Raw genomic sequence first — 24109 nt, forward strand, 5'->3', positions numbered from 1 at the left:
GCCTGGAGGCTGTGCTGCTCTTTCAGTCTCCTGGAAAGCAGGCTGGACTCTCAGGATTCAATATCTTGCCTTTTCCCCAACAGCTTCCTCCACCCTCATCCCCTTGGCCCCAGATTAAAAGGTGAGCAGAGCAGCTGGCTCCCAATAGGGTTTGAGACAGCGGGGCTTCCTGACTCCGCCACCCCATGGGGTCTGAGGCAGAGCAGGGCCATCAGGGCTCTGGGGGAATGTGGGTGGCCCAGGAAGGCTGTGGCGCTCCAAACCACCTCTGGGATCAGGTTCTAGCTGTGTGTGTGCCAGGGCAAGGCAGTATCTGTTCCTCCTTTCCCCCTCAAAGGCTGTCCAGGCATGCAGAAAGCAGCCTCTCCAGTCTGGCTTCCCGGACAATGCCCTTCAAATCCAGCAGTGCTTTTAGCAGCAGTTGAGTTCATAACCCTCTTCCACAGATGAAGGTTACACAGCTTGGAAGGGGCTGCATCAGGACTAAAACCCACCTGGCTCTGCCCAGTCCCCAGTCCTCTCTGCTTGGCCAACCCAGTCCACGGGCCCTGGGCACTCACATTCCCCCAAACTGATCCTGGCCCCATCTGCAAACAACCTAGTAATTTTCTCGTGTCCTTCAGTTTCCTCAGGGGGCTGTTCTCTCCCAGTAGCCAGGAATAAATTGGCCCCTTGACCTCTCTGCTCTTACCAGCCTTGAGGCATCCCAGAGGGGTTAGTTAAGAACCCATATAAGCTGCCTCCTGCAGAGGATGGTGCCAACTGGACTTCCAGGGCTGGGATGATGGAGGGGGCCTGTGCGCCAGTCTCTCCTGGGAGGAGGGGCAGGCTTGTGGGGTTCTTGAAGACTCACGTGGCCTCCTGTTGTATACACACCCAAGGACCCCTCCCCCTGTCCCTCGTGCTCCTCTGAATGCTCTCCTGCCCAGAAGTGGCTCTGAGAAGCCTTGAGTCAGTTTTAGAAGTCTATGGCTCTGGGAGTCTGGAACCAGGCCCCAGATCGGTCACTTAGAAGCTGTGCGACTTAGGATAAGCTGCCACCCTCTCTGGCCCACCCCTTCTGCATCTGTGTAAGGGTGGGGTCATCATCACCATTGCCAGTGGTAGAGGACTGACTGAATGGCAGGCACTGCACCGATCCACAAGCCAACCCATGTGCCTTCATTTCATCCTCCTAATGACCCGAACAAGTGTTTACAGGCGAGAAGTCTGGGGCTCAGAGGCGTTAACAATGCTGAGCAGCTGGTAAGTGCTGGAACTGGAACTCAAACTCAGACCTGACCTCAAACCTTATAGCCTTATAATCACCAGTCTAGGCTGCCCACAGGGACCCTCAACAGTTGCACACCAATAGTCCAGGATCCTATGGGCAGAGGATCCTGTTTCTTCTCAGGGGATAAAGCCATAGTTCAGAGGGCTTGAGCCTCCCCCAGAACCAGGGACAGTCTTAGGTGGTGGTTGGGAGATGGGGGAGAGGGCAGGCTGGCCCAGCTACGGCTATCAACTGCTTCAGCTGGAACCAGGAGGCAACCAGCCTCTCAGAGATGCCTTTAGATTAAATGAATGAATAAGTGATTGAGTGCCAACTCCATACCAGACTCCGCCCACCATGTCATCCCACCCGAGGTTTGGTTTAGAAGGTGATAGGCATGTAGCTGTGCGAGTTTGGGTGGGGGCGTGGGCTCTGGGAAGAACCCTGGTGGGAGAAGCTGCATCCCGGAAGTCTCCTGCTGTGAGGGCTGACTTCCCTATTGCTCCTGCTCCATGTTCAGCTGCGTCTGTGCCCATTGATTCTTATATCGCTGGAGTTCTCCCCTAGCCTGAAGAATGAGCAACAGTCCATTCTTGGGTCCACTATGGGGCTGAACCCAAGGAGTTCCCAAGGAAAGAGGGAGCCCTGAGGGGAGAAACCAGGCCTCCCTGAGCCCGAAGCCCTTCCTTCCTGACAGAGATTGGTGGACCTACTGGCCCAGCTTTGTGGGTCAAGGTCCGTGGCCGATGGGAAACTTACAAGGTGACTGCCTGGCTCTTCACACTCTGTTGTTGGGGGCACCCCTCTCCAGGGTCAAGTTTGAAGCTGCTGGGTTTGGTTTGAATGGGCAGGGCTGGAAGCAGCAGGTGGGGAGCTGTTTTCTGAGCCTCTGGGTCTGCTCATGTGCAGGCAGATCCCAGCCCCAAACCCAGAAGCCCTAACAGCCCAGGACAGGCTCAGACCTCTGGCCCCTGGTGGAAGACGGGGCCAGACTGGGCCTGGGAAGCCTCAAGGGCAGTCCCAGAACTGCTTCCCCCAGTCCCCACAGCCTGGGCACTCTACATGGGAAATGGCATACAGTAGGTGCTTGATAAATGCTGTGCAAAGAAGGCTTGGGCAGAGTTTGGTGCTCCCAATCCTTGCATCAGTCCAGGCCAATGCTATAGGGGGCCTCCAGCTTCTGGGGAGCTAAGCCTTGAGCCCTGTAGAGCTGTTATCAGGCCTGGCAGTCAGACCCACCACCAGACCAGAGGTGAGGGACTCCCTATGCCCACGGCCTCAGGATCCCCTTCAGGTCTAGAGCCCCCCTCTCCAGCCAGTGCTGCCGGCCACAACCCCAGCTGCTGTCCTAGGAGGAGCCTCTGGAAGTCCCTGGAGCGCCACTCCCCTTGACACACCCCAGCCCTACCCTCATGAAGGGACCCTCGGCAGCCCCATCCCCCACAGTGAGATAATAATGACCATAATGAGAACAGTCACCCACACGTGTGCACAGCGCTTTACAGGTTACAAAGTGTTTCACATACATCATCTCATCAATTCCTCACAACAGCCCTGTGAGGTAGGCAGGGCAGGGGGTAATGTTCCCATTTATACAGATGTGGAGACTGAGGCCCAGAGAGGCCAGTGACCTGCTTGAGGCCACACAGCAAGTGAGCAGCAGAGCTGGGACCAGAGGCTGGGGTTGGCCCCACCTCCAGCCCCTGGCTCTCTGCACTAACTGTGCTGTCCCCCAGGAGGACCCCAGCCCCTGTCCAGAGTCTCAGCCACACCCAAGCCAGGCTCCCACCCCTGGCAGTAGTGCTGCCTGGCAGCCCAGCAGACAGGCTCCCACCCCCATTGGCAGACCTGTCCCCTCCACCCGCTCCCTGCAAAAAGCCAGCCCGGAGCTGGGCCCAGGCCTGCCCCCTAGCCTGCTCCTGATGGCGCCTGGGGCGGGGTGAGCAGGTGGGTGGGGCTGGAACCTCCTTTCCTGTTTTCCTGAGTGATCCCTCCCCACAGGGGAAGAGAAGAGAAAGGAGGAAGAAGAGGAGGAGGAGGAAGAGAAAAACAAGAAACTGAGTTGGAAGAGGGCCCTGGATCAATCAGGACGTCAAAAGTTTGCATTCCGACTAGCTATAGGAAATAGTTTTTTTCTCTTTTTATTATTTCAAGTTTTCATAAAAATCCATAATTATTGAAACCCAAGTTACAGAGAAAGTTCGTAACTTTTTTATTGAATTATTGACTCTGCCGCGTGTCGGTTCATCGGCTTTCAACTCCAGTCTGTCAATGCCCCTGTGCAGGTGGGGTCCCCAGGCCTGGGCTTCTGAGGTCCTGGTAGAAGGAGGGCAGGTGGTGAGGGCTGGCGGGGGGCAGCAGGGGACGGAGGCGGGAGGGAGAAAGAGAACGTGTGTAGAAGGTAGGGAGGAGGTGGGAAGGACTAGAGAGTGAGCAGGTGGCGGCCAGGCCCCTTCCCCTGCCCAGCCGCTTGGGGGTCCCTGCCCCCCGCCCTGGCCTCATATCATCTTCATGTTGAACTTGCGGGGCGCGTCGGCGGAGCTGATGCCTGCGTCCGACTTTCGGGGGACATACTCGATCTCGATGTTGTGCTTCGTGTTGCCCTTGCCCCGGCTCCAGAGAAACAGCAGCACCAGGCAGAAGAGGACGACGCCCAGGAAAGAGATGAAGCCCATGGTGGTGGCGATGATGAGGGTCTTGATGTCGAAGGGGAAAGGCACAGTGGCTCGGGTGCTGTTGGCCTCTCCCTCGCCCGGCTGGTTGGAGATGAAGGCGAAGGTCTTGTTGGGCTGATGGGGCCAGTCGGGTGAGTAGCTGCGCACATGCAGGTGGGCGGGCATGGAGTCGTTGCCGCCTGCATTGGCCGCGATGCACAGGTACGTGCCATTGTCCTGTACCTGGGCGTAGCGCACCTCCAGCGTGCCATCAGGGAAGACTGTGAGCCGCCCATTGCTCTTGGCTGAGACCAGGTGCTTTCGGGGTGAGAGCCAGAGGATGGCGGGCGGCGGGTCGCCATCGGCCCGGCACACAAACTGCACCGTGTGGCCCTCATCCACAAACACCTGCTGGGCCTTGCGATCCCGGATGCGGGCGCGGCGGCAGGTGAAGTAGTTGGGCAGTAGCACATCAGGGAAGTCCTTGAACTCCTTGCCCTGGACGAACTCGGGCGTGGCGCACGTGGGCTGCTGCCGGTTGAAGTTGAGCCGCCAGCGGCGCCGGAACACCCACAGGAGCCGACAGTCGCAGGCCAGTGGGTTGGAGTCCAGGATGAGCGTCTCCAGGTTGCCCACCGAGTGGAAGACTGATTCTTCCAGCGTGGTCAGCTGGTTGCCAGAGACATTGAGCACGCGCAGGTAGTTGAGGCCGCGGAAGGCATAGGGCTCCACCATGGCCAGCTGCCCGCCCACCAGCTGGATCTCCTGCAGCCGGAGCAGCTCATGCAACATGGAGCCCTCAATGGTGCTGATGGGGTTGTAGGAGAGGTTGAGGAAGCGGAGATAGACCAGGTGGCGGACGGCCAGGTAGGGCACAGCGGTCAGATTGCAGTGTGTGATGGACAGGGACGTCAGGTTGAGGCCGTAGAGGCAGTTGGGTGTCATGGTGTCCAAGTAGGGCCAGTGGGAGATCTCCAAGACCTTGAGTCGGTACAACCTCTTGAAGGAGTAGTCCCGGATGGCATTGATGTTGAGGTGCCGGAGCCTCAGGACGATGAGGCCGTGCAGGTGGGACAGCGCCTCGGTGGGGATGGAGGTCAGGTTGCATTTCTCCAGCGTCAGCTGCTCCAGGCTGTTGAGGCCGCTGAAGGCGCGGTGGGAGATGTAGACGAGGTCATTGTCGCCAACCTCCAGTGACTTGAGGTTGTACAGGTCCTGGAACATGTAGTCCAGCAGGATAACGATCTTGTTCTCGCTGATGTCCAGCTTGGTCAAGTTGCTGAGGCCAGTGAAGACGCCCAGCGGGATGAGCTTCAGGCGGTTGCTGCGGAGACCCAGCGTCCGGAGGTTGAAAAGGTTGTTGAAGGCGCCAGGCTCCACGGCGCTCACGATGTTCTCGTTGAGCTCCAGCTCCTCCAGGTGCGGGAAGCTGGCGAACTCGTCCTGGTTGAGCGTTTTGATGCGGTTCTTCCCCAGGTCCAGCAGGCGCGTCTCCGTGGGGATGCCCTCAGGCACTGCCACAAAGCGCTTGCGGTGGCAGAGCACAGCCCGGTCCTGGGCGGAGCACTCGCAGCGGGGAGGGCAGCCTGTGGCCGAGCCTGACAGCACCGAGCCCAGCACCAGCAGGAGGATGGGCTGCCAGCAGGCCAGGAGGGGGCTGGGCATGCTCCTCACGCCCCCCGCCAGCATCCTCTCGCTCACCTGCAGCAGGGGGCAAGCACAGGACAGAAGTGGCAGTTAGAGGGCAGTGTGTGTCTGGACCCCACCCCAAGCCACCTGGGCCCCCTCCTGCCCTGTCACGATGACCCTGATGCAGATAGAGAGGCAGGGTCCAGATGCCCATGCCAGAAGGGCCCCTGGCCTCCTCATGCTGCCTCCTCCTTGCCTCTTACCCTGCCTGGAGTCTTCCCAAAGGACCCTCCCAGCACCCTTGGGATGGAGGGGCTCAGGGAAGGGACAGGTCACCTCAAAGAGCCTGGCATTGGCGCCATCTCCTTTACATTTCACAGGCGGTTGACTCCACGCACACACCCTGCCCAGAGTCACAGTTCCCCTGGTGCTCATCAGGGATAAAACCAGACCTGCTGAGCCGCCCTTGGGCTCACAGTGGGGAATCAAAGGGGCTCAAGGGCTGAGGCCTCTAGGAACAGCCCCCAAGAAGCCAGAGCAGCCAGAAGTGTGGCTAGACCCCAGCCTGCATGGCCAGGGCTTCTGAGGCTGCTGGGGGCCCCACTCACTCAGCCCTGAGCCCTGAGCCTCCCCAGGTGCAGACACCATCCCCCCTCCCCATCAGCTCTGTAGCTGGGTCTGCAGTAAACCAATGGCACCTGGCACTGTTCACAGGTCTGTCACCCAGGGGGTTCCTGGATTGCTGGAGGACACCTCATCCAGAAGGCCCAGCCTTGAAGCTACCCTCCCCCCGCCCCCTGCACCTGCAAATCCAAATCCAGCCTGGACTCCTGGTGGGATCTGTGACTCTCCTCTTCCTCTGGGTCCCATTGGTGACCCAGCTCAGGCTCCTGAGCCCAGTGCCTGGAGAATCTTTTTTCCCGCCTCCCGGTTTTGGCTCCTGCAGTTCTTTCCTCCGGCAACGCCCCTTCCTTGGCTGTTGAAATTCCATCCTCAAGGCCTAATTGAAGTCCACTGCTCTAAGGAGTGTTTTCTGATACCCAATAAGAAGTGAAGTGTGCTCCCCTTAAAAACCCTCTCCAGCCTTCACCTGCCTGTCTCTCAGGGCTCCCATCACCTTTTTCCTAGTACAGCTGCTTGTCTGAGGAAGGTGCAGATTCCCACAGGCCAGGGCAGCCAGGCAACCCCGGAGGAGTCTGCCCCTGCTACAGCACCGAGGCTTGTTCAAGCTGGGCCCTGAAGCCATGCAGGGCTTGAGGGGTGGTGATAGGAGAAACCGCGCAAGGAGCGGGGTCCAGTTTGCATATAGGCTGCAGGTGGAGTGAGCAAGGGGTATGTGGGAGCCTCCATGACCCTCTCCCACCCCCTGTTCAGAGGCCACTTGTCCCCACTTCTGCCCCGAACTGCCTCCCGTCTCCTCCTTCCCTCCTCTCTCTCCATCCACCCCCATGGGAAACTGGCCTGGCAAAGAATGTGAGTAGGGGGGTGGGGGTAAGGTAGGTCAGACCCTAGGAGCTGCTCCACGGGTGGATCGGATGGCCTCTGGGAGCCAAGCGGCAGTCATCTCGCTGCTGGTGGGGTAAGGACCCACTCCCGCTCCTCCACTCCAGCCTCCAGTGCCCCTGGGGCTTTGCTGCCGTGTCCACACGCTGAACTCATGGCCCGGAGGGGGCTCACTGCAGGAGGGGGAGGCCCAGACTGCATGTCCCCTCTCCACCCTAGCTCAGGCCCTTTTCCCACACCTTCCCACACCTCACACAGCCCCTGCTCTCATGGCCACAGGCCATCCATCCTTGTCATTCCATGCATCAGCCATCAAGGCAACTGAGGCTCAGAGAGGTTGTGGCTGTCCAAGGACACCCAGCCAGTAGAGGGAGCAGTTCTGGGGTGGGAGCTCTGGTCTGTCCACAAAGCCACACACTTGCAAATGCTCCACCAGTCTCCCAGGACTGACGGGAGCTTCGTGGTTGTTGATTAAGTCACTGATTAAGCAGAGAGGACTCAGGGTGTCACTGACATGTTATGGAATCTGCAAGGGTTTTGTCATCCCCAAGGGCTTTGTCCACCCTGACCCTCCCTTTGGCCCCTCTCATCCTCTCTCCAGGCTCTTCTGCAGTTCCGCTTCTCCCCACCCCACTCCCACCAGGCTATTTTCCACAGTCACACACGCTCCAGTGACCCACCAGAAAAGCAAACATCCTGACAGGCGATCAATAAGTAATTGGGCCAGCAGCTGGGGCTGGCACGGGTGTGAGGCTGGGGACCTCAATAGGTAAATAGGACTTTTAGCATCCAGCTTAGGGCTGGGCTGGTGGGTGGCAGGAGCTGCTGGAGAGAAGGCTGGGGAATGAAGGGGGCTAGTGAGGACACAGGCCACCCCGAGGTGCTGGTAAGCCCCTCTCATACAGACACGAATCTGGCACACAGGAAGCTTGCACCACCTGTCCTCAACCTGCCCTGAGCACTCTTTTCCTCTTTTCCCACCAGTCCCTGAGCAAAGACACCTGGCCCTCCCCACTTTGTCCTGCACACTCCTATCTCTAAGTCATCTTCTTCTGGAGAACTGTCCCAGACTCCTGCCCCAGCAGTCTTTGTAACCTTCCACCCCAAAGGCCACCTCCTCCAGGAGGCCATCCTTGACCTACTCAGTCAGATATCACCTCTTGTCCCCAACATTGTTATTCTTATAGTAGTGATTTTATGTAATTGGTGTATAGCACACCTCATTCCCAAAGTGATTTGAACCAACTGACAGAAAAATTATGCTACAAGATGATAAAAAGATAAAAGCTAAAAAAGGGAAGCCAGTCAGGAAAGAATGCCACCAAGTCCTGCCTAATGACAAAAGGTGAGAGCTTCCTAGTGACCTTAAGCAAAGAGGGAAACATGCTCTAAAGCCTCAGCATTTGGCATCTCTCCTGTAATGTATGTTTAATCCTGGCTCAGTCATGGGTGTGTGTCTCACCTGCTAGAGAGTGAGGTGCTCAAGGGCAGAGAGTGTGTCTGTAGCTCAGTGAAGTGTGGCACAGAACACACCCCCACGAATGTTCTTTGAAAGGAAACATGTGCATGAGTGAGTTTTTGCAGGGGTGGAAGCCCTGCTGATGGGGCTAACCCTCGATCAGGCCCACTGAGCAATGAGAGACCTGAGGAATTGAAGTATGTTGGAAGCCGGGCATGGTGGTGCTGCAATCCCACTGTTATCCCATTGTAATCCCAGCTACTCAGGAGGTTGAGGCAGGAGGATCACTTGAAGCCAGGAGCTCAAGACCAGGCTCGGCAACATAGTGAGATACCCATCTCCCACAAAAATTTAACAATTAGCCAGGCATAGTGGGGCACACCTATAGTCCCAACTACTCAGGGAGACTGAAGTGGGAGAATCCCTCGAGCCCAGGAGTTTGAGGCTACAGTGAACTGTGATTGTGCCACTGCATTCCAGCCTGGGCAATAGAGCAAGACTCTCCATCTGTAAAAACAATAAATAAAATAAAATAAAAAAGAAATACATTGGTAGAAAAGCTGGTCAGCCTTGCCCTGTACAGCTGCCACCCCAGGCCTGGCAGTTGGTCCCACAGAGCCATGGGCCATGCTCCGTGGGAGCAGGACAGCTCTGGGAGGGTATGGGCTCTGAGATGCCGCATCCCATGCCTCTTACATGCAGCTGCCCTAACGGTGGGGAAGCTGAAGCTTGAGAGAGGCTAGGATGCCTGCCCAAGATGGCACAGCAAGGGCACAGCCCGCTGGGCCTAGTCTCCTGGTCTCCCACCCCCATGGGGTCCCTGTCATCTATGGATGGTGGCAGAGTCACGTCTGAGGGGTCACCCAAACTGCTGAGTGGGCAATGTGCCGCTCCTGCCATCCTGGCACCGTTCATTCTGCCTGCTACTCCTGCAACTGTCAAGAAGAGGTATTTTATGCATTTTAATCAGTGTTTTATTTTGGATCCTTGCCCCCGAAGGGCTTCCTGCAAGGGTAAGAGTTTAAAAATTGGACCAATAAATACAAAGGAAATAAAACATCAAAGGCAGGCAGGTGGGCAGGCAGCAGAGAGCTGTGCCTGGAGCACCACACACAGACCCAAAAGCATCCAGAGTCCTTCCCAGGCTCAGGTCAGTGGGGGACCCTGAGCCATCAGACCAGCACTGCAGAGGGCTGCCCCAGGCCCTGTGCTGCCCCACAGTGGAAGGGACAGGCTGCTGGCCACCGGTCACACCCTCCTTCATGTCCTGGGGCAGATACGGCCTGGTTCAGGCAACGCTCCCTGACACATGCAGTTCTCTGTGGCCAGCCTGCTAGAGAGTGATGCCTCAGTGATGCCTGCCCACTCTGGCGTGCACAGTAAGGGCTCCACTTCAGGATCCCTGAGGGTACCGCCACCAGAAACTAGCCCTTTTCCAGCTGGAAGGTCGACATCCTCAAACCTTCCTTAAGGGTAAAGGGAAATGGGAGGCTCAGGCCAAAAACTGCAGTTTCACTGGGGCTGGAAAAATCTCTCTGGGGGCGGGGGGTGGCTCAGGATGGTGGGCTTCCTTCCTTGGGGCATCACATTCAGGGTGTGCCCCCAGGGTCTCAGGGTGAAGGAGGGTAATTAGGGGAGATGGAAGGGGCCTGGGATCACCCATGGACAGGTTCAGAGAACACTGAGAGGGCTCAGGAGTCACTCTGTGCAGCATCTGGAGTCACAGGCAGATGCTCAGGAGTCACAGGCAGCATCTGGAGGCCCACGGGGGCAGGGGCATGACTCCCCCACAGCATCCTCTCTACAGGCTCATCCACCAGGCACCTTCTTTAGAAAAGGGGAGGGACTAACATTTGGACAGCCCTGGCTATGGGCCAGGTTTGGGGCTTTTTTTTTAAGATGGGAGTCTTGCTGTATTGCCCAGGCTGGAGTGCAGTGGCAAGATCTTGGCTCACTGCGACCTCTGTCTCCCAGGTTCAAGCAATTCTTTGGCCTCAGCCTCCCAAATAGCTGTGATTACAGGTGTCCACCACTACGCCAGGCTAATTTTTGTATTTTTAATAGAGACAGGGTTTCACCATGTTGGCCAGGCTGGTCTCGAACTCCTGACCTCAAGTGATCCACCCACCTCAGCCTCCCAAAGTGCTGGGATCACAGGCATGAGCCACTGTGCCCAGCCAAGGTTTGGGGTTTTATACATATTGTCTCAGGAATGCTTTCAAAAGAGATCTTTCTTACCCATTTTACAAATGAGAAGAACAAAGGTTCTGAAAAGGGAATTTGCTTGCCCTGGGCCTGGGTCACAAAGCTAGAGGGTGGCAGAGCTCTGTCTCCTAGCTGGGCTGCCTGCTCCAAGAGCTGCCTGATGTGACACAGCGCTTAGACTCTGCAGGCCAGGCCAGGGGAGGGGCTGTCCTGTCAGGGTGGAGATAGGGTGAGGCCCCAGGGCTGAGGGAAGGCCCTAGTCCTCAGAGAGCTAGGCATCTGCCCACAAACCCGACAAAAGCAATTGGGGACAGGCATCTGCCCCAAAACCTGACAAAAGCCTTTCCCCAACTTCCAGAAAACGGTGTGTTACACGCACCATGTGTGCTCACTGTTTTTCCTCCACACGCCTTTCTTTCCTGTGCCTGCTGCTGCCGCCTGGGCCTCAATCTCACCTAATGTGGGGCTGGCTGAAGCACAGAATGGCAAGCTGAGTTATTTTAGGTTTATGGTATCAGTATTTCATAGTGCTCCCACTCAGCGTTCCTCAGGGACCGCAGGGACCCCCCCCCCCCAGCACACAGGCATGCAATCTGGCATGGAGGCATCTGCCCCATGAAGGCTGGGGCCCAGGGTCGTCTGGGAGCTCAGCCTGGCTGTGTGGCCGGGGCAGTTCCTCATGGGGAAATGAGGAGGTGGGGAAACGAGGAGGTGTGTGCAGTCTTCGTCTTGCCTTGATGCCTGCTGTGCCTGTGAGTGAGTGGGCAGCAGGAGGGATGGAGCGAGGAGGACGGCAGGCCTGGGAAGGGGGCTAGAGCACTTTGGAAAGTCTGCCCAGGGCTCTGCCCAGATCCACTGCCAAGAACTGATGGGGAGAGCAGGAGAGGGAAAGAGTCAGAGACCAGGAGACACCCAGGAGACACGTGGTGGGTAAGGCTGCAGAGGAGAGGAAGAGAGAGGCAGAGAAAGCAGAGCGGGAGGAGGGGAGAAAGATAGGGACACAGGCTGGGGGCAGGGAAGGGAGAGACAGAGGCCAGAGCTTGCTCTGCAGGCACAACCACTCTCCCAGCCCCCACCACCTGTGCATGTCGGCCTGGGGCCTGTTAACACAGCCCCATCTTCGCCACTCCACCAGGTGAGTCTGAGCACTTCCATATCCAGGTGGGGAGGGAGACTCAGAAAGGTGAGGGGACTCACGCCAGATCACCAAAGAAGAGGCAAGGCCCAGCCTGGGCTCCTTGTGACTTGTCCTCTCCCCGAGTCCCTGCCTGCCTGAGGTCCCTTCTTTGCTTCAGCTTCAGTATGACGGATCCGTTTCAGGAAATGATAAAGTGTGTTAGTGGGAACTGCGCCTGCTCAGAGATGACTGGGGTCAAGTGGCCAGAAGTGGAGGCGCAGTGGGGCCCATCTAGAGAGGACTGTGACGGTCACCCCGGCCTGGGTCTTTCCTTCTGTCGCAGTGGCCAACCATCCATTCCCCATGCCTAGAGGCCTCCTACTTGGCCTTCAGAAGCAGCCCAGGGTCTCTCCCCTGGGGGCTCTCCTCTAGCCTGGGAAGAAGGGACAGCCTCTGGTGGGTCCCCTCTGGATCTCTGGCCACCCTCTGCCCGCACTGCTGCTGGGCTTCTCCCAGCTCCGTTGGCACTTCTGCAGCCTCCTCTCCTGTGGCCCCCAGACTGAGAGCCTCCGAAGTGGGACCGGGCCTGATACAGCTCCACACTCCCAGGCCCTGCCTGCAGACGCGCCCACCTCAAAGGAGCAGAGAGAGCCCACCAGACAACTGCTGCGAGGGGCAGGACTCGCACTCTGCTCTCCAACTCCTAACCTAGCTCGTAATGAAGGAAGGCTTTGTGGTGAGGGGAGGTGCTATGTGAGCTCAGGCTGAAATACGAACATTTCCCACAGGCCTAGAAAGAGGCAGGGGGAGGGCACGTTCCACAGAGGGAACAGTGAGAGCAAAGGTGTGTAGTCGGGAAGGGACTTGTGGCCTGGTCAACTTGAGAGCATCCTGGGACTCCTAATGGCTTCTCTCCTAGCCCAAATCCTGACCCCGGTCCCTGGACTCCTTTTAAAGATGCTCCATTCTGGCTTTCCAGGGCTAATCCCCGCTGAGGTGTGAATGGCTGATAATGGCATAAGGTAGGAGCTGCTAATGGGAGAAACAATTCCGTCATTGGCCAGTCTAATCTTGGGAGCTGCCTCCTGGTCCATGGGGAGGTGGTGAGGCTGGAAGGCGGACCCTGAGAGTTGCAGTCCTGCGCCCAGGCTGAGCTCCTGCAGGAGAAAGCCTGGCAGAGTGCGCGGCTCCACCAGCCGGACCAGGCAGCCTGTGTCTGGCCGTCTCTCTGGGGGCTGGTCCGCCCTGCCCCCACCTGCCCCCCCTTTCCCCTCCTCCTCCTCAGCCCCCCATGGGGACAGAAAAATCAACCTGGAAGAAAACTGAGGTCATGTCCTTTGTCGTGTATAATTCTTTATTTTCCTCTCGCTCTTGGTTCTGGCAAAAAGTTGTTGGGTCCCCGGGGTGTCTGTGTGTGTGTGAGTGTGTGTGAATGTGTGTGAGTGGCTTGTGTGTGTGTGAGTGGCCTCTGTGTGAGTGTGGTGTGTGTGGCCTCTGTGTATGTGTGAGTGGCCTCTGTGTGTGTGGGGGGTGTGTGTGTGAGTGGCCTGTGTGCTGTGTCTGTGAGTGTGGTGTATCTGCGTGTGTGTGTGTGAGTGGCCTCTGTGTATGTGTGTGTGTGTGTGTGTGAGTGGCCTGTGTGCTGTGTCTGTGAGAGTGGTGTGTCTGCGTGTGTGTGTGTGAGTGGCCTCTGTGTGTGTGTGGGGTGTGTGTGTGAGTGGCCTGTGTGCTGTGTCTGTGAGTGTGGTGTGTCTGCGTGTGTGTGTGTGTGTGTGAGTGGCCTCTGTGTATGTGTGTGTGTGTGTTGGCTGCCCCTCCTCCCCCACTCTCTGGCCCCCAGCACCATCACTTAGGTGCGCTCTGGGAAGCTCCATCCTCTCCCACATGTGCTCACTGGCCTCAGCGCCCGCTGGAGGGTGCCGACTGGGCATGGTGTGGCTGTCTGCCTGTCTGTCCTGGGTCACCCTGGGCAAGCACTCGGCCGCCCTGCACTGAAGGGAGGAATGCCCCTGTCCAGCTCACCAGGGCACAGTCATCTCGAGAGCTGCCAGCCTTCCGGCCAGCTCGCAGCCCCCGGCCATTTGTGGGATAAATTATGAATTTTAATTGTCAGAGCATCTGAGTGTTTCAAGGCTTCTATATATAGGCTCTGCCCTCCAGGAGCGGCAGGCTTGGTGGAGAGGAGTGGGAGTTGGGCAGGGCCAACAGGAGGCCCATTCTGGGTGAGTAAAGTGGGCTGCGTCCAGTGTACCCCGCCCTGCTGTGTGATCTCGGGGGAGTCCTGGACCACTCTGGGCCCTTCCTGCCCCTTGCACAAGGTTGCCCAGTACCCCCACTTGGATGGGAGCTGTCCCAGAGCTGAAGTGAGGCAGGTAAGTGCCTATTTGGGGGGATGACCTGAGGGGGACCCAAGGACAACCCCAGTCCTGCACCCCAGTATCTCCCTTCTCATGTCTTGAGATGCCAACCCAGGCTCTTGGGGACAGGAAGATGCCCCTCAAGGCCCCCAGCGCCATCCCCTGCCCAGGCCAGTGGCCCCTTGGGACATGCTTGCCACATCCCCATTGGTCCTCTCACATCTTCCTGGGGCTCCCAGGGGGACCCCTCTCTGCAGCCCCAGCCCTCAGGGCCTCTCTATTTGGGAACAGCTCAGGCCTGGAAACCAGTCAACCCCCACCTGGGAGAGCTATAGGCCTTGTGCTTGGGGTGGGGGGTGTCACAGCCTCATAGACTGAGGCTGGCAGCGAGAGGCTGAGAGGTGTGGTGGAATTAGCCTGGGATTTGGGATTAGCCAGAGAGCTAAATAGAATGATGATGAGAATGATGATTGGTAAAACCCTCATAGGTGGCCTTCGGTGTGCCAGGCATTATTTCAAGCACTTTGCATATAAAAATTCATTTAATCTCACACAAACCCATTGAGGTAAGTGCTGCCATTATCCCCATTTTGCAGATGGAAAAAGCGAAGCACAAAGAGGTTCCATAACTCGCTGGGGGTCAGTGTTAGCATGATTTGAACCCCAATGGTTTTGTTCCAGAGTCCATGCTCTTCATCACTTCCCTACAGTGCCTTTTTTTTTTTTAAAGCTAACACTAACATAGCATTGGCTATGCGCCAGGCATGAACCTGTCTGATCTCCATAACCACCCTAAGAGGCTGGTATTATCCCCATTTTACTGATTAGAGAACTGAGGCACCAAGAGGTGATGCACCTTGCCCAAAGTCCCACAGTGATGAGTGGCAGAGCTGGGACTGGGCCTGAGGCAGTCAGACGCCCAGCTGTCCTGCCCACTCCTGCATACTGCCTCCTTCTGATTCAGGTTCAGGGGACTGCTGAGCTACGTGATCTTGCGCAAGTGGCTTTACCTCTGGGGACCACAAATTCCTCACTGGGAAGTGGGGACAGCAGACTTCACACTGTCCTCACTGCTGGGGGTGGAGAGTTCCGGGAGAGGGAGAGGAAGAGACATTTATATCGAGCACACACAGTGCTTTGCTGAATGACCCCACCACCCCTCACCACGCTACACACCCACTTCACTAATGAGGACACTGAGGCTCTGAGCCATTAGTTCACCTGTCCAAGGTCCTGAGCTTGTTTGGTTCCAAAGGCATAACACCCTTAGAGACCCTCACACAGATGAGGAAACTGAGGCCCAGGAGCATCAGGGACTTGTCCAACATCCCACAGCATCTCTGGGCTAGGGCCTTGGAAGGACCCCAGCCTCCCAACCGCAGCCACCTTCTGTCCCCAACATCATACAAGGGTCACATGGCCACCCCATGGCAGGGCTGGGTCACGGACAGGTGAGAGTTTGGGTTATTTCTGCCTCAAAAGGGGAAGAGTGAAAAATAACCCTCTAAAACATCACAAACCAAGGTCCAGTGAGTTCTGTATAACATGGACAGGCAGATTATAAATAAAACACTTGCCTCTCTCCCAGCACTGGCAGTTCAAAGCCCTCTCCACTCAAATGAATCTTGGCCACGCCACTGCCAGAGTCCATTTTTCCAACCTGGTAAACTGAGCCCAGTATCCAGGAGGTGATGGAGGCTCCAGTCAGACACACACAGGAGGAGTGTCCTGTTCAGGCACAATGGACGCTACCACCCAGCTGCCCGTTCATAAGAAGCCCAGACTTGGGGGAGGAACTGGCACCTCTGCAAATCTCTAAGGAGCGTATCAAGGCAGAGGCTGCAAAGGTCCACTGCAGGCCCAGAGAGGGGAGCCAAGACCCACGTTCGGCTCAGTTTGAGGAATCCGATGAGACATTACATGGCTCAGGACAGAAGGTCTGCCTCAGTGGTAAGTGAGCAGCCCATCATGGGAGGCATGCAAGCTGAGACCATGGATTAAAGCGACTACAGGAGGCCTCCTCTGCTGGGATCTATACCTCAGTAGCCCCTCTCAGCTCTGAGATGCCCCTGTGTTGCACCCAAGTAAAGGGACTTGAGATAGCTGGTCCCCGCCCCCCCGCTTCCCCATCCCCGCCATCTGCTGTCCTGCACCGGGCTAGGCAGAAGAAACATGCTGGCCAGGCCCCCACCCCCTCCCAGAGCCGAGAGCAGGTTTTCTGCAGAGGGAAGCAGAGGAGGTGGCAGAGAGAGATTAATTCCCCGAAATGGGAAAAAATAGAAAAACACACACACCACACACCCTAATAACATGTAATAAGAGGTTGGAGATGAGGAACAATGCCCTGGTAATGTCACCCTGGCGGCAATCAATTTGGGTGTCACATGAAATAGGCATAATTATTCCGCCAGCCCCGGTGCTCGTCTTTAACCAGCTCCAGGGGCCCAGGCCCAGGCGGGAAAGGCAGCGTGGAATCAATCGTTGGTGCACCAGGCTGGCAGAGGAAGCTGCTCCAAATTAGCCTGGCAGCACCCAGCTTCTCAGACCCTCTGGACCAGCAGGGATCTGGAGGGCCTCGCGTGTGGGGGCCCTGCAATGCCCAGGAGTCACCTTGCTCAGCCACCCCTCATTCCATCCATGAGCAGGAGCAGTCAGAGAGGACTCCCCAAGGAAGTGAGAATGGAGGAGGAGCAAGCACACATGTGTTCCATCCGGGGTTCATTCCCTGGGTCACCAAACTCTTATTAAGCACTCACCAATGCCAGGCCTCATGCCAGGTGCACAGGGCGGCTGTGCAGGAGGTGGGGATGCTGAAATAATGAAACACAGGCTCCCTCCACCTCCTAAGTTAGGACTACTCCTTCCCATCCTGGGATAAACACAAAACCTCTGGGGTTCCTGGAATTTGCTATCCTTTGTTTGCACTAAACATGCAGGGACTTAAGCCCTTCTTGCTCCTCCTTCATCCCACTTGCTTGTGGAGTCCTCCCTGATTGCTTGTACCCATCCCAGACTTCAGGGATGGTAGAGACAGCATTCCCACAACTGGGGGATTGGGTGCCGATGGGATGACTGCTTAGTGAGCACCCAGTACACACTGGCTGCTGCCCATCTCAACCCCCATTTCATATGCCAGAAACCTTGAATTCCAGAAATGCAAATCAAGGCCATCATGAAATACCATCTTACATTCATTCAATCAGTAAAAATCAAGCCCCCTGACAATACCAAGTGTTAATCAGGATGGGGTGCAATGGGAACCCTCATCTCCTGCTGGGGTGACACAAACTGGTCTAACCAATTTGGAAAACACTTTGGCAAATATCCTAGTAAGGGTGAATGTGAACATGCCCTACAGGCCAGCAATTCCACTCCTAGCTCTGTGCCCCAGAGACACTGCACGTTGCCTCAGAGATGGGAGGAGAAGGTTCCTGGCAGTACTGTTTCTAAGAGCAAAAAATGGAAATAACTTAAATGCCCATTGGTAGGAGAATGTTAATTACACTTTTAGGATCACATGACAGAACATTATACATCAGTAAAAATGAGCTACATCTATTATTCACAATATAGATGAAGCTTAAATGTGATGAAGAAAAAAGGTAAATTCCAGAGGACTGCATACAGTTCATGCTCTTTTTATAAAGTTCAAAAATAACTAAAACAGAACTACTTATATATGTTAAAATATATAATTTTAAAGAGGCAAGGGATTGTTAAATATATGATTTAGAGTAGTCATTGAAAAAGAGGTGATGGGACGGGGTGTGCAGGAGCACATGGGAAGGTGTACATCATTATTGGATTGCTGGTGTTTAAGTTGGAGAGTAGGGTAACAGTGTTCATTATAGTATTATTACTACTACTATGATTAATACTAAATGCCTCGATTAATTAATTAACAGGCTAGGCCTGGATTAGTGAGTAACAGCCGCAGCCTAGAGGTCAGGAAGGACGCATTCTAGACTGAACCGCAGGCTTGCAAGCTGGGGACTTAGAGCAAGTCACTCACCACCTCTCTGGCTCTGTTTTCTTAGGTATAAAATCAAACCTCTGCACCTACCACCTACAAGGATAAGATCATGAGCATATCACTGATGTAAACTATGAGTAGCTAGCACTTCTTAAGGGCTTATTGTGTACCAGGCACTGTTCTAAATGTTTTGCATATGTTAGCACACCTAATTGTCACATCCTCCCTTGAGGTGAATACTATTGTTACCCTCACTTTATGGATAAGGAGACAGGCCCAGAGAGATTAAGCAACTTGCCCAAAGTTACAGAACTAGGCAGTGGTGGAGCTGAGACTTGAGCCCAGGCTTTTGGCTCCGGGGTCCACACTCTTGACAACTTCGCTATGAAATAACATTGAAGAAACTGAACACACACAAGTAGATTGTTGTCAGCACAGCTCTACTGAGCCCATACAGCACCCAGGGATATTCATTCGTTCATTCATTCACTTGTTCATTCATTCATTCATTCATTCATTCATCCACAACTAAACAAAGGTCAGCATCAAGAATGCCTCAAATGTATTGGAAAATGAACCTGCCTTCTCACACTCTTTCTACAAAGAATCTTCCCTGATTCTGGAGTCCCCTGCTTTCTGTGTCTCTGCAGTCTGCTACTTCCCTAGGACTCAGCCAGTCTCCCTCTCTTCCTAAAGCACCTCTGACAACCTTAACCCCCAGGGAGAAATCCCACCCTTCTCTGAGCGTCTGTGTGGGCTAGTGAGTACCGTTTGTCTCTTCCCAACTCCTGCCTGGGGCATCTTTGACATCACCTAGCTCTGTGCATTCATGCACAGGTAGTCCTTGCCACTAGCCAACAGCTACTCTCTTGTACCTCCAAGGGTCTGTCCCATCCCAGGGGCCAGGCAGGAGGGCCAAAGGAAGGGTACTAGGATTGCTCAGGGTGTTCAAGGCAGATCATGCTTAGCCCAGAGCCGAGCAGGCAGCTTGGTTAGGATGTCCAGAACAAATGCATGCGTGACTGGGCTGGTACAATATTCAGTGCAAACAAGTGTGGTTTTATACTGTGGGTGACTGGGGAAGGAGGGGCAGTGACCTGAAGCAGGCAGAGGCTTCTTGGAGGAGGGGGTCAGGAGAAAGAGAGGAAAGGACCTCTTGTGAAGGGATGCAGGGCCAAGCCAGGTGAGGATGGGTGGATACGTGGCGGAACTGGTGGAAACAGAACAGAAAGCCTCCAGAGGCTAACCATGGAGGTGGGTGGGGCTGGAAGGCCACTTTCACAGAGTGCCACACACAGGACAGCTAGCCCAAGAAGACTCCAGCCAGCAAGCTAAGGTTCTGACTCTGAAACCACCACACCTACTGCACCCCCCTCCCTGGCCCTTCCCTGTTCCACTTCCTCTCCCCTCCCACCGACACGCTGCCTCAGGCCTCCTTGGGACACTGCACGAATGACTGCACTGCCTTCTCTCCCAACAGGAACACACCCCAACCCCAATTGTGCTTCTCCAGATATCTGCTTCCACAGGCGCCTGAAAAGCAGCACCACAGGAGCCCTCACTGGCACCAGGGATCCCGTCCGGCCTCATGCAGAACAACCACCCGCCTCCACAAGGGTTGTTTTTTTGGGGAGTGGGGTGGGGGAGGTCCCTCTGGGAGTCTGGGTTTTAGAAAACAATACCCAATATAGGAAAAATGGATGCCCAGAGGGCAGAGGATGAAGATGAGCCCAGGTGAAAGAGGACTATTGCAAGGCGTAGTCTCTCCACCTCCCTCCCAGTCACACAGGGCCCTTGGCTTTGAGCACATGCCCATTCCCCTAAAAGCTGGTTCCCACTCTAACTCCAGACCCTGGGGACCACTGCAGCTTTAACTAAGCCCTACCCACGGGCTCACACTTAAATTATCAGGGGGTGGTGAGGGGGCCAGAGACAACCAGAACACCACAGGGGGCCTGTCCGTGCCTTCGCTAAGCCCCTTCCAGGAGGGGCAGCTGGGTGCTGCTGGGAGCCCCGATCTGAGTCCGTGCCCTCTTTCAGCACGGTTCCAAGGAGTTCTTGGTCTCTCCCCTGTGCCACCCTATACTCTCCTTCCCACCTTGGGCCATGGGTAGAAAGCAGGAAGGACAGGCATGCTGTCCCAGTAGACCTGCTGCTAGCGCCTTCCCAGAGGCGTGAGGATTTTGAGCTCCTTCCTGGCTTATACAAGGACAAAGGGTCTGGGAGCAGCTGGCCCTCTTCTCCTCACTGACACTCTGCGCTGGATCTGGGGAAGCCCCAGGCTCTCTGCCGCCTGGGTGTCCCGGCTCATTGCTCCCTGGGCATGGGAGGCACCCGTGCTGAAGCCGCTGGCATAATGACCAGCAGGGTTGAGCCCAGAGCTGCGGGCCAGGCTGGGCTATGCGCCCTCTGGCTGCCCAAGCCAAGCAGAGGACTGATGGAGGGCTGGGCGAGCAGGAAGGGGCTGTCCAGATGCCACAGGCCCCACCTCAGGGCCTCCTGCACTCCCACCCGCTCAGGGCAGAGCCGTTCCCATCCTCTCAGACTCCCTTCTCCCCCACCCCAATCCCAAGGCCTCTGAGAACAAAGAGGAGGTGCTGGCACAGTCGGGCTGGACCCGGCTGCGACCCCAGCAGGAACCTGGAGGGGGCTGCCCACTGACCTGGCCCCACCCCTCCTCAAAGTGGGATCCGCCCGGAGGGACACATCTCCTGGCATGCCTTGAGAGCAGAGAGCCCACAGCCCACCCCGAAAAGGGCGTGAGGGGGAGCAGGAGGCTCCCTCCTTACCTCCCTCTTCTCAGCTGGTTCCCACCTCCCACCCGCTCTGCCTTAGAATGAAAAGTGGGGCAGGAGGAGGTGAGAAGCCCAGGCTGAACGCAGACAAAGGGGAGGCCCCTAAAGGGTTCCTGGGCTCTCCCGGTCCCCAACTCCTTTCCCTCCACTCTCCCTCCTCCCCATCTCCTTTTCACTGGGCTGGAGCTGGAAAGGGGCGATGCTTGTGTGTGGTGGGGAGCTGCCATCCAGGCTGGAGCTTGTGGAGAAATCCAGTCCCTGACCTGTGTCCACCAGCTAGGGAGTGTCTGGCGCTGATGGGGGCTGCCTGGGGTCACCTGGGGTCCACGAAGGGAGGTACCTACCCAGGGCTGAGCAGGGGGCTTACCCTCTAGAGTGACCAATACTCAGAATGGGAGGGGGGACAGGGAGGGAAGACCAGAGCAGGGCTGGGACACCCGTGGGGACCCCGCCCCAGCTCCAGGCTCCCAGCTTACAAACCCTGAATTTGTTGGGGTTGGAGGGAGGGGAGGTGGGAAAGGAAGAATCTTCATTTCTGAGGCTTGAGGGGAAATCGGGCCTGTGACCCCAAAGGAGGTCTGGGTGGCACCGAGGTGCCCTGCAACCCCAGGAGGGCGCAGCCAGGGCCGACGGCGGCCCCCAGGGGCGCTCGCCGCGGGGCTGCCCGCTTGGGGCTCGGCCGCGGCCGCCTGGCTCACCTGCATCTCGGGCGCGCCTTCGGTCCGCTCGGCTCGGTCACCAATCGCATGTCTCTCCAGCCGGCCCGGCCAGGCCCCAGCCCCTGCCCAGCCCCCTCCTCCGTCTCCTCCTCCTCCGACACCTCCGCCCGGCAGTCCGCGCGCCCTCGCGGGGCTGGCCGTCTGTCTGTCCGCCCCGCGCGGGCGGGAGCCGAGCCAGAGCCGGGGCCGGGGCTCAGGAATGGGGAGGCGGGAGGCCGCGGCCCCGGCGGGCGGAGGGGCAGGTGCGCTCAGGATGCGCTACAGGGGCTCCGCGAGCCTGCTTCAGCGCCCTGGGCCGGCCCGGAGCCGCCGCCGCCGCCTCTGCCGCTGGGGCCGGGGTCGAGGCCGGGCGCGCTCCGCCGCGGGGCCGGGGCCGGCGGGCAGCGGCCGCGCATGCTGCTCGGCGCCCCGCGTCGGTAGAGGGGCCGGAGCGGCGCGGGTGGGGACTCCGCGCCCTCCGGGGCCAGGACCGGGACCCACCGCCGCCGCCGCCGCCTGCGCTGTCGTCCGCCGCCCGCTCCGGCTCCCGCGCCGGCTCCCGCTCGGGCTCCGCGCTCTGCAGCGGCGCGGGGAGGGAGCGCTAGGAGCGAGCCAGGGAGGGAGGAGGGACCGAGGGAGGAGGGAGCGAGCGAGCGGCGGGAGCCGGGCGGGGGAGGAGAAGGCGCGGCCGCAAAACCTGGTGGTGGTGGTTGGGGGGTGACTCGTCTCCTTTCAGCGGAGGGGGCGGAGAGCGAGGGGCGCCCCAGCCGCTGCCCTGCACGTTTAGGGCAGCGAAACAGGCAGGGGGGCGCAGGCGAGGGGCGCACCAGCCAGGCGCTCCAGCTCTGCACACGGCCGCGCCCCTCCGGGTTCGGGGCTCAGGGCGAGTCCCGGGCCAGCCGGGTCTCTGGGAGTCCGACGTGTGGTCCTCCCTGGGTGTATGCGCGCACACCGTTGTGTGTGATTTTGTGTGGCCACATGCGTGTGCATGTGAGCGCGCCAGTGTGTTTACACGTGTTAACTGGGCTGTGGACGAACACACGCACGAGGACGGACAGGGCTCCCCACCCGAACAGGGTTGTTTGGAGGGCGGCATAGGAGGCCGACCGGGAGCCCCCGTCCTGGCCCTGTTCCCTCTTCTCGGAAAGTCAGTGAGCCTGCAGGGTCCACATCCTGGCGCGGGAGGGCGAGTCAGTCAGAATGGGAAGCTCCAGGGGACGGCGAGGAAGCCGCGCTGGCCCGGCAGCTCTACCCAGGAGCGGGGTCTCGCGTACCTCCTCGCGGCCAGGGTCCCCGCCCAGCCTGGCTTCCTGCCCAGCAGAGGGCGGCAGGCCTCTCTGACCCGCTCCGTCCGGAGGCTCTGCACCCAGCGGCCAGCAGAGGGCAGCGCAGAGCCTCCGTCTGGGCTTGACTGTTCCCTCCTCCCGGAACGGTCCCGGGGATCCTCGGCTGGGGCCACAACTTCAGATGGGCCCAAGGAATGGGACCTCTCCTCGGAGATCCAGATCCTCCTTGAAACTCAGATACAGAAACTAGGCCAGCAGGGATGTCTTGGCAAAGCCTGCAGAGTAGGTTACCACTCTCAGGACCTCACCTGTTTTCCCTGTACTACCCCCTCCATCTCCTTGAAGCCAGACGCCCTTTAACACCAAGCCAGTTTTATTAGAATAACCATCAATGCTGACACCACCCGGCACAGGCATCCCTTCTCCACTGCTGGGAACAACCCATTAGCACAAGAATAATCCTAATAGCTTGAGTCCACAGGGGCAGCTGAGGCTGGGGGAGGGGATCTAGCCTAAAGCCTCTCCGATTCTGGGGCAGACCCTGGAATCCCACTTCCAGTGACACCCCCTGCCCGACATCATTGCAGAGATGCCTGGCTGCCACGGAGGGACCTCTCCCCACCCCCAACAGCACCTTGTTTCTTCGCTGTTCTGCCTCAAGCACAGCCCAAAGACTTGCACAGACCTTCTGTTCCAGGGGCACCATTTCTGGGTACTTCTCAGTCTCTTTGGCACACCGTTGCTCTGGACAGTCCTGTCTGGAGCACTTTCTCCTGTCTCCCATCCTCATCCTAGGCCTAGCTAGAGCCGCCTCCTAGCAGGTGTCCATGATATGCTCAACTGTGAACTGTATGTTCACCCTCCAGCAACTCTGGGGGAGGCACTATTGTTCCCCTGTGACAGAGGGAGGAAAACCCAGGCCCAGAGAGGTTCCAGGCTCTGCCCATGGTCACACAGCCAGCAAGGCACACACAGCAAGGCACGGAAAGGGAATTGGACTCGCCTTCTAGGGCTGAGTGGACCAGCAGGGGGCAGGCTCGGCAGAAGGACTTACAGGTGGGAGGGGAAGCGGGGAGGGAAGCACAGGAGTCCCCCTCCCTCTCAGGGCCCAGCGCAGGCGGCTCCCCGGTCCCTCAACTCCGCGCTGCCTGGACCCCTCTCCAGACTCCCCAGCCCCCCCA

At 57.6% G+C, this 24109-nt stretch overlaps 1 protein-coding gene across 7 annotated transcripts in view; it reads right to left on the reverse strand.

Moving 5' to 3' along the window:
- Nucleotides 1-2734: 2734 nt before the first annotated feature.
- Nucleotides 2735-24109, reverse strand: part of LINGO1 (leucine rich repeat and Ig domain containing 1) — a 202191-nt gene continuing 180816 nt past the window's right edge. For 6 of the 7 annotated variants that reach the window (XM_050799965.1, XM_050799964.1, XM_050799967.1 and 3 more), the window contains one exon: nt 2735-5607. In XM_050799965.1, coding sequence (XP_050655922.1) covers nt 3751-5595 — 1845 coding nt within the window. In that variant the 5' untranslated portion in view covers nt 5596-5607 and the 3' untranslated portion in view covers nt 2735-3750. Of the gene's footprint in view, nt 5608-21642; nt 22251-24109 lie in introns of those variants that run through there. The other variant, XM_050799962.1, reaches the window with a different exon arrangement.

The sequence above is a fragment of the Macaca thibetana genome, chromosome 7 (genome assembly GCF_024542745.1).
Source record: "Macaca thibetana thibetana isolate TM-01 chromosome 7, ASM2454274v1, whole genome shotgun sequence".
NCBI classification, from domain to species: domain Eukaryota; kingdom Metazoa; phylum Chordata; class Mammalia; order Primates; family Cercopithecidae; genus Macaca; species Macaca thibetana.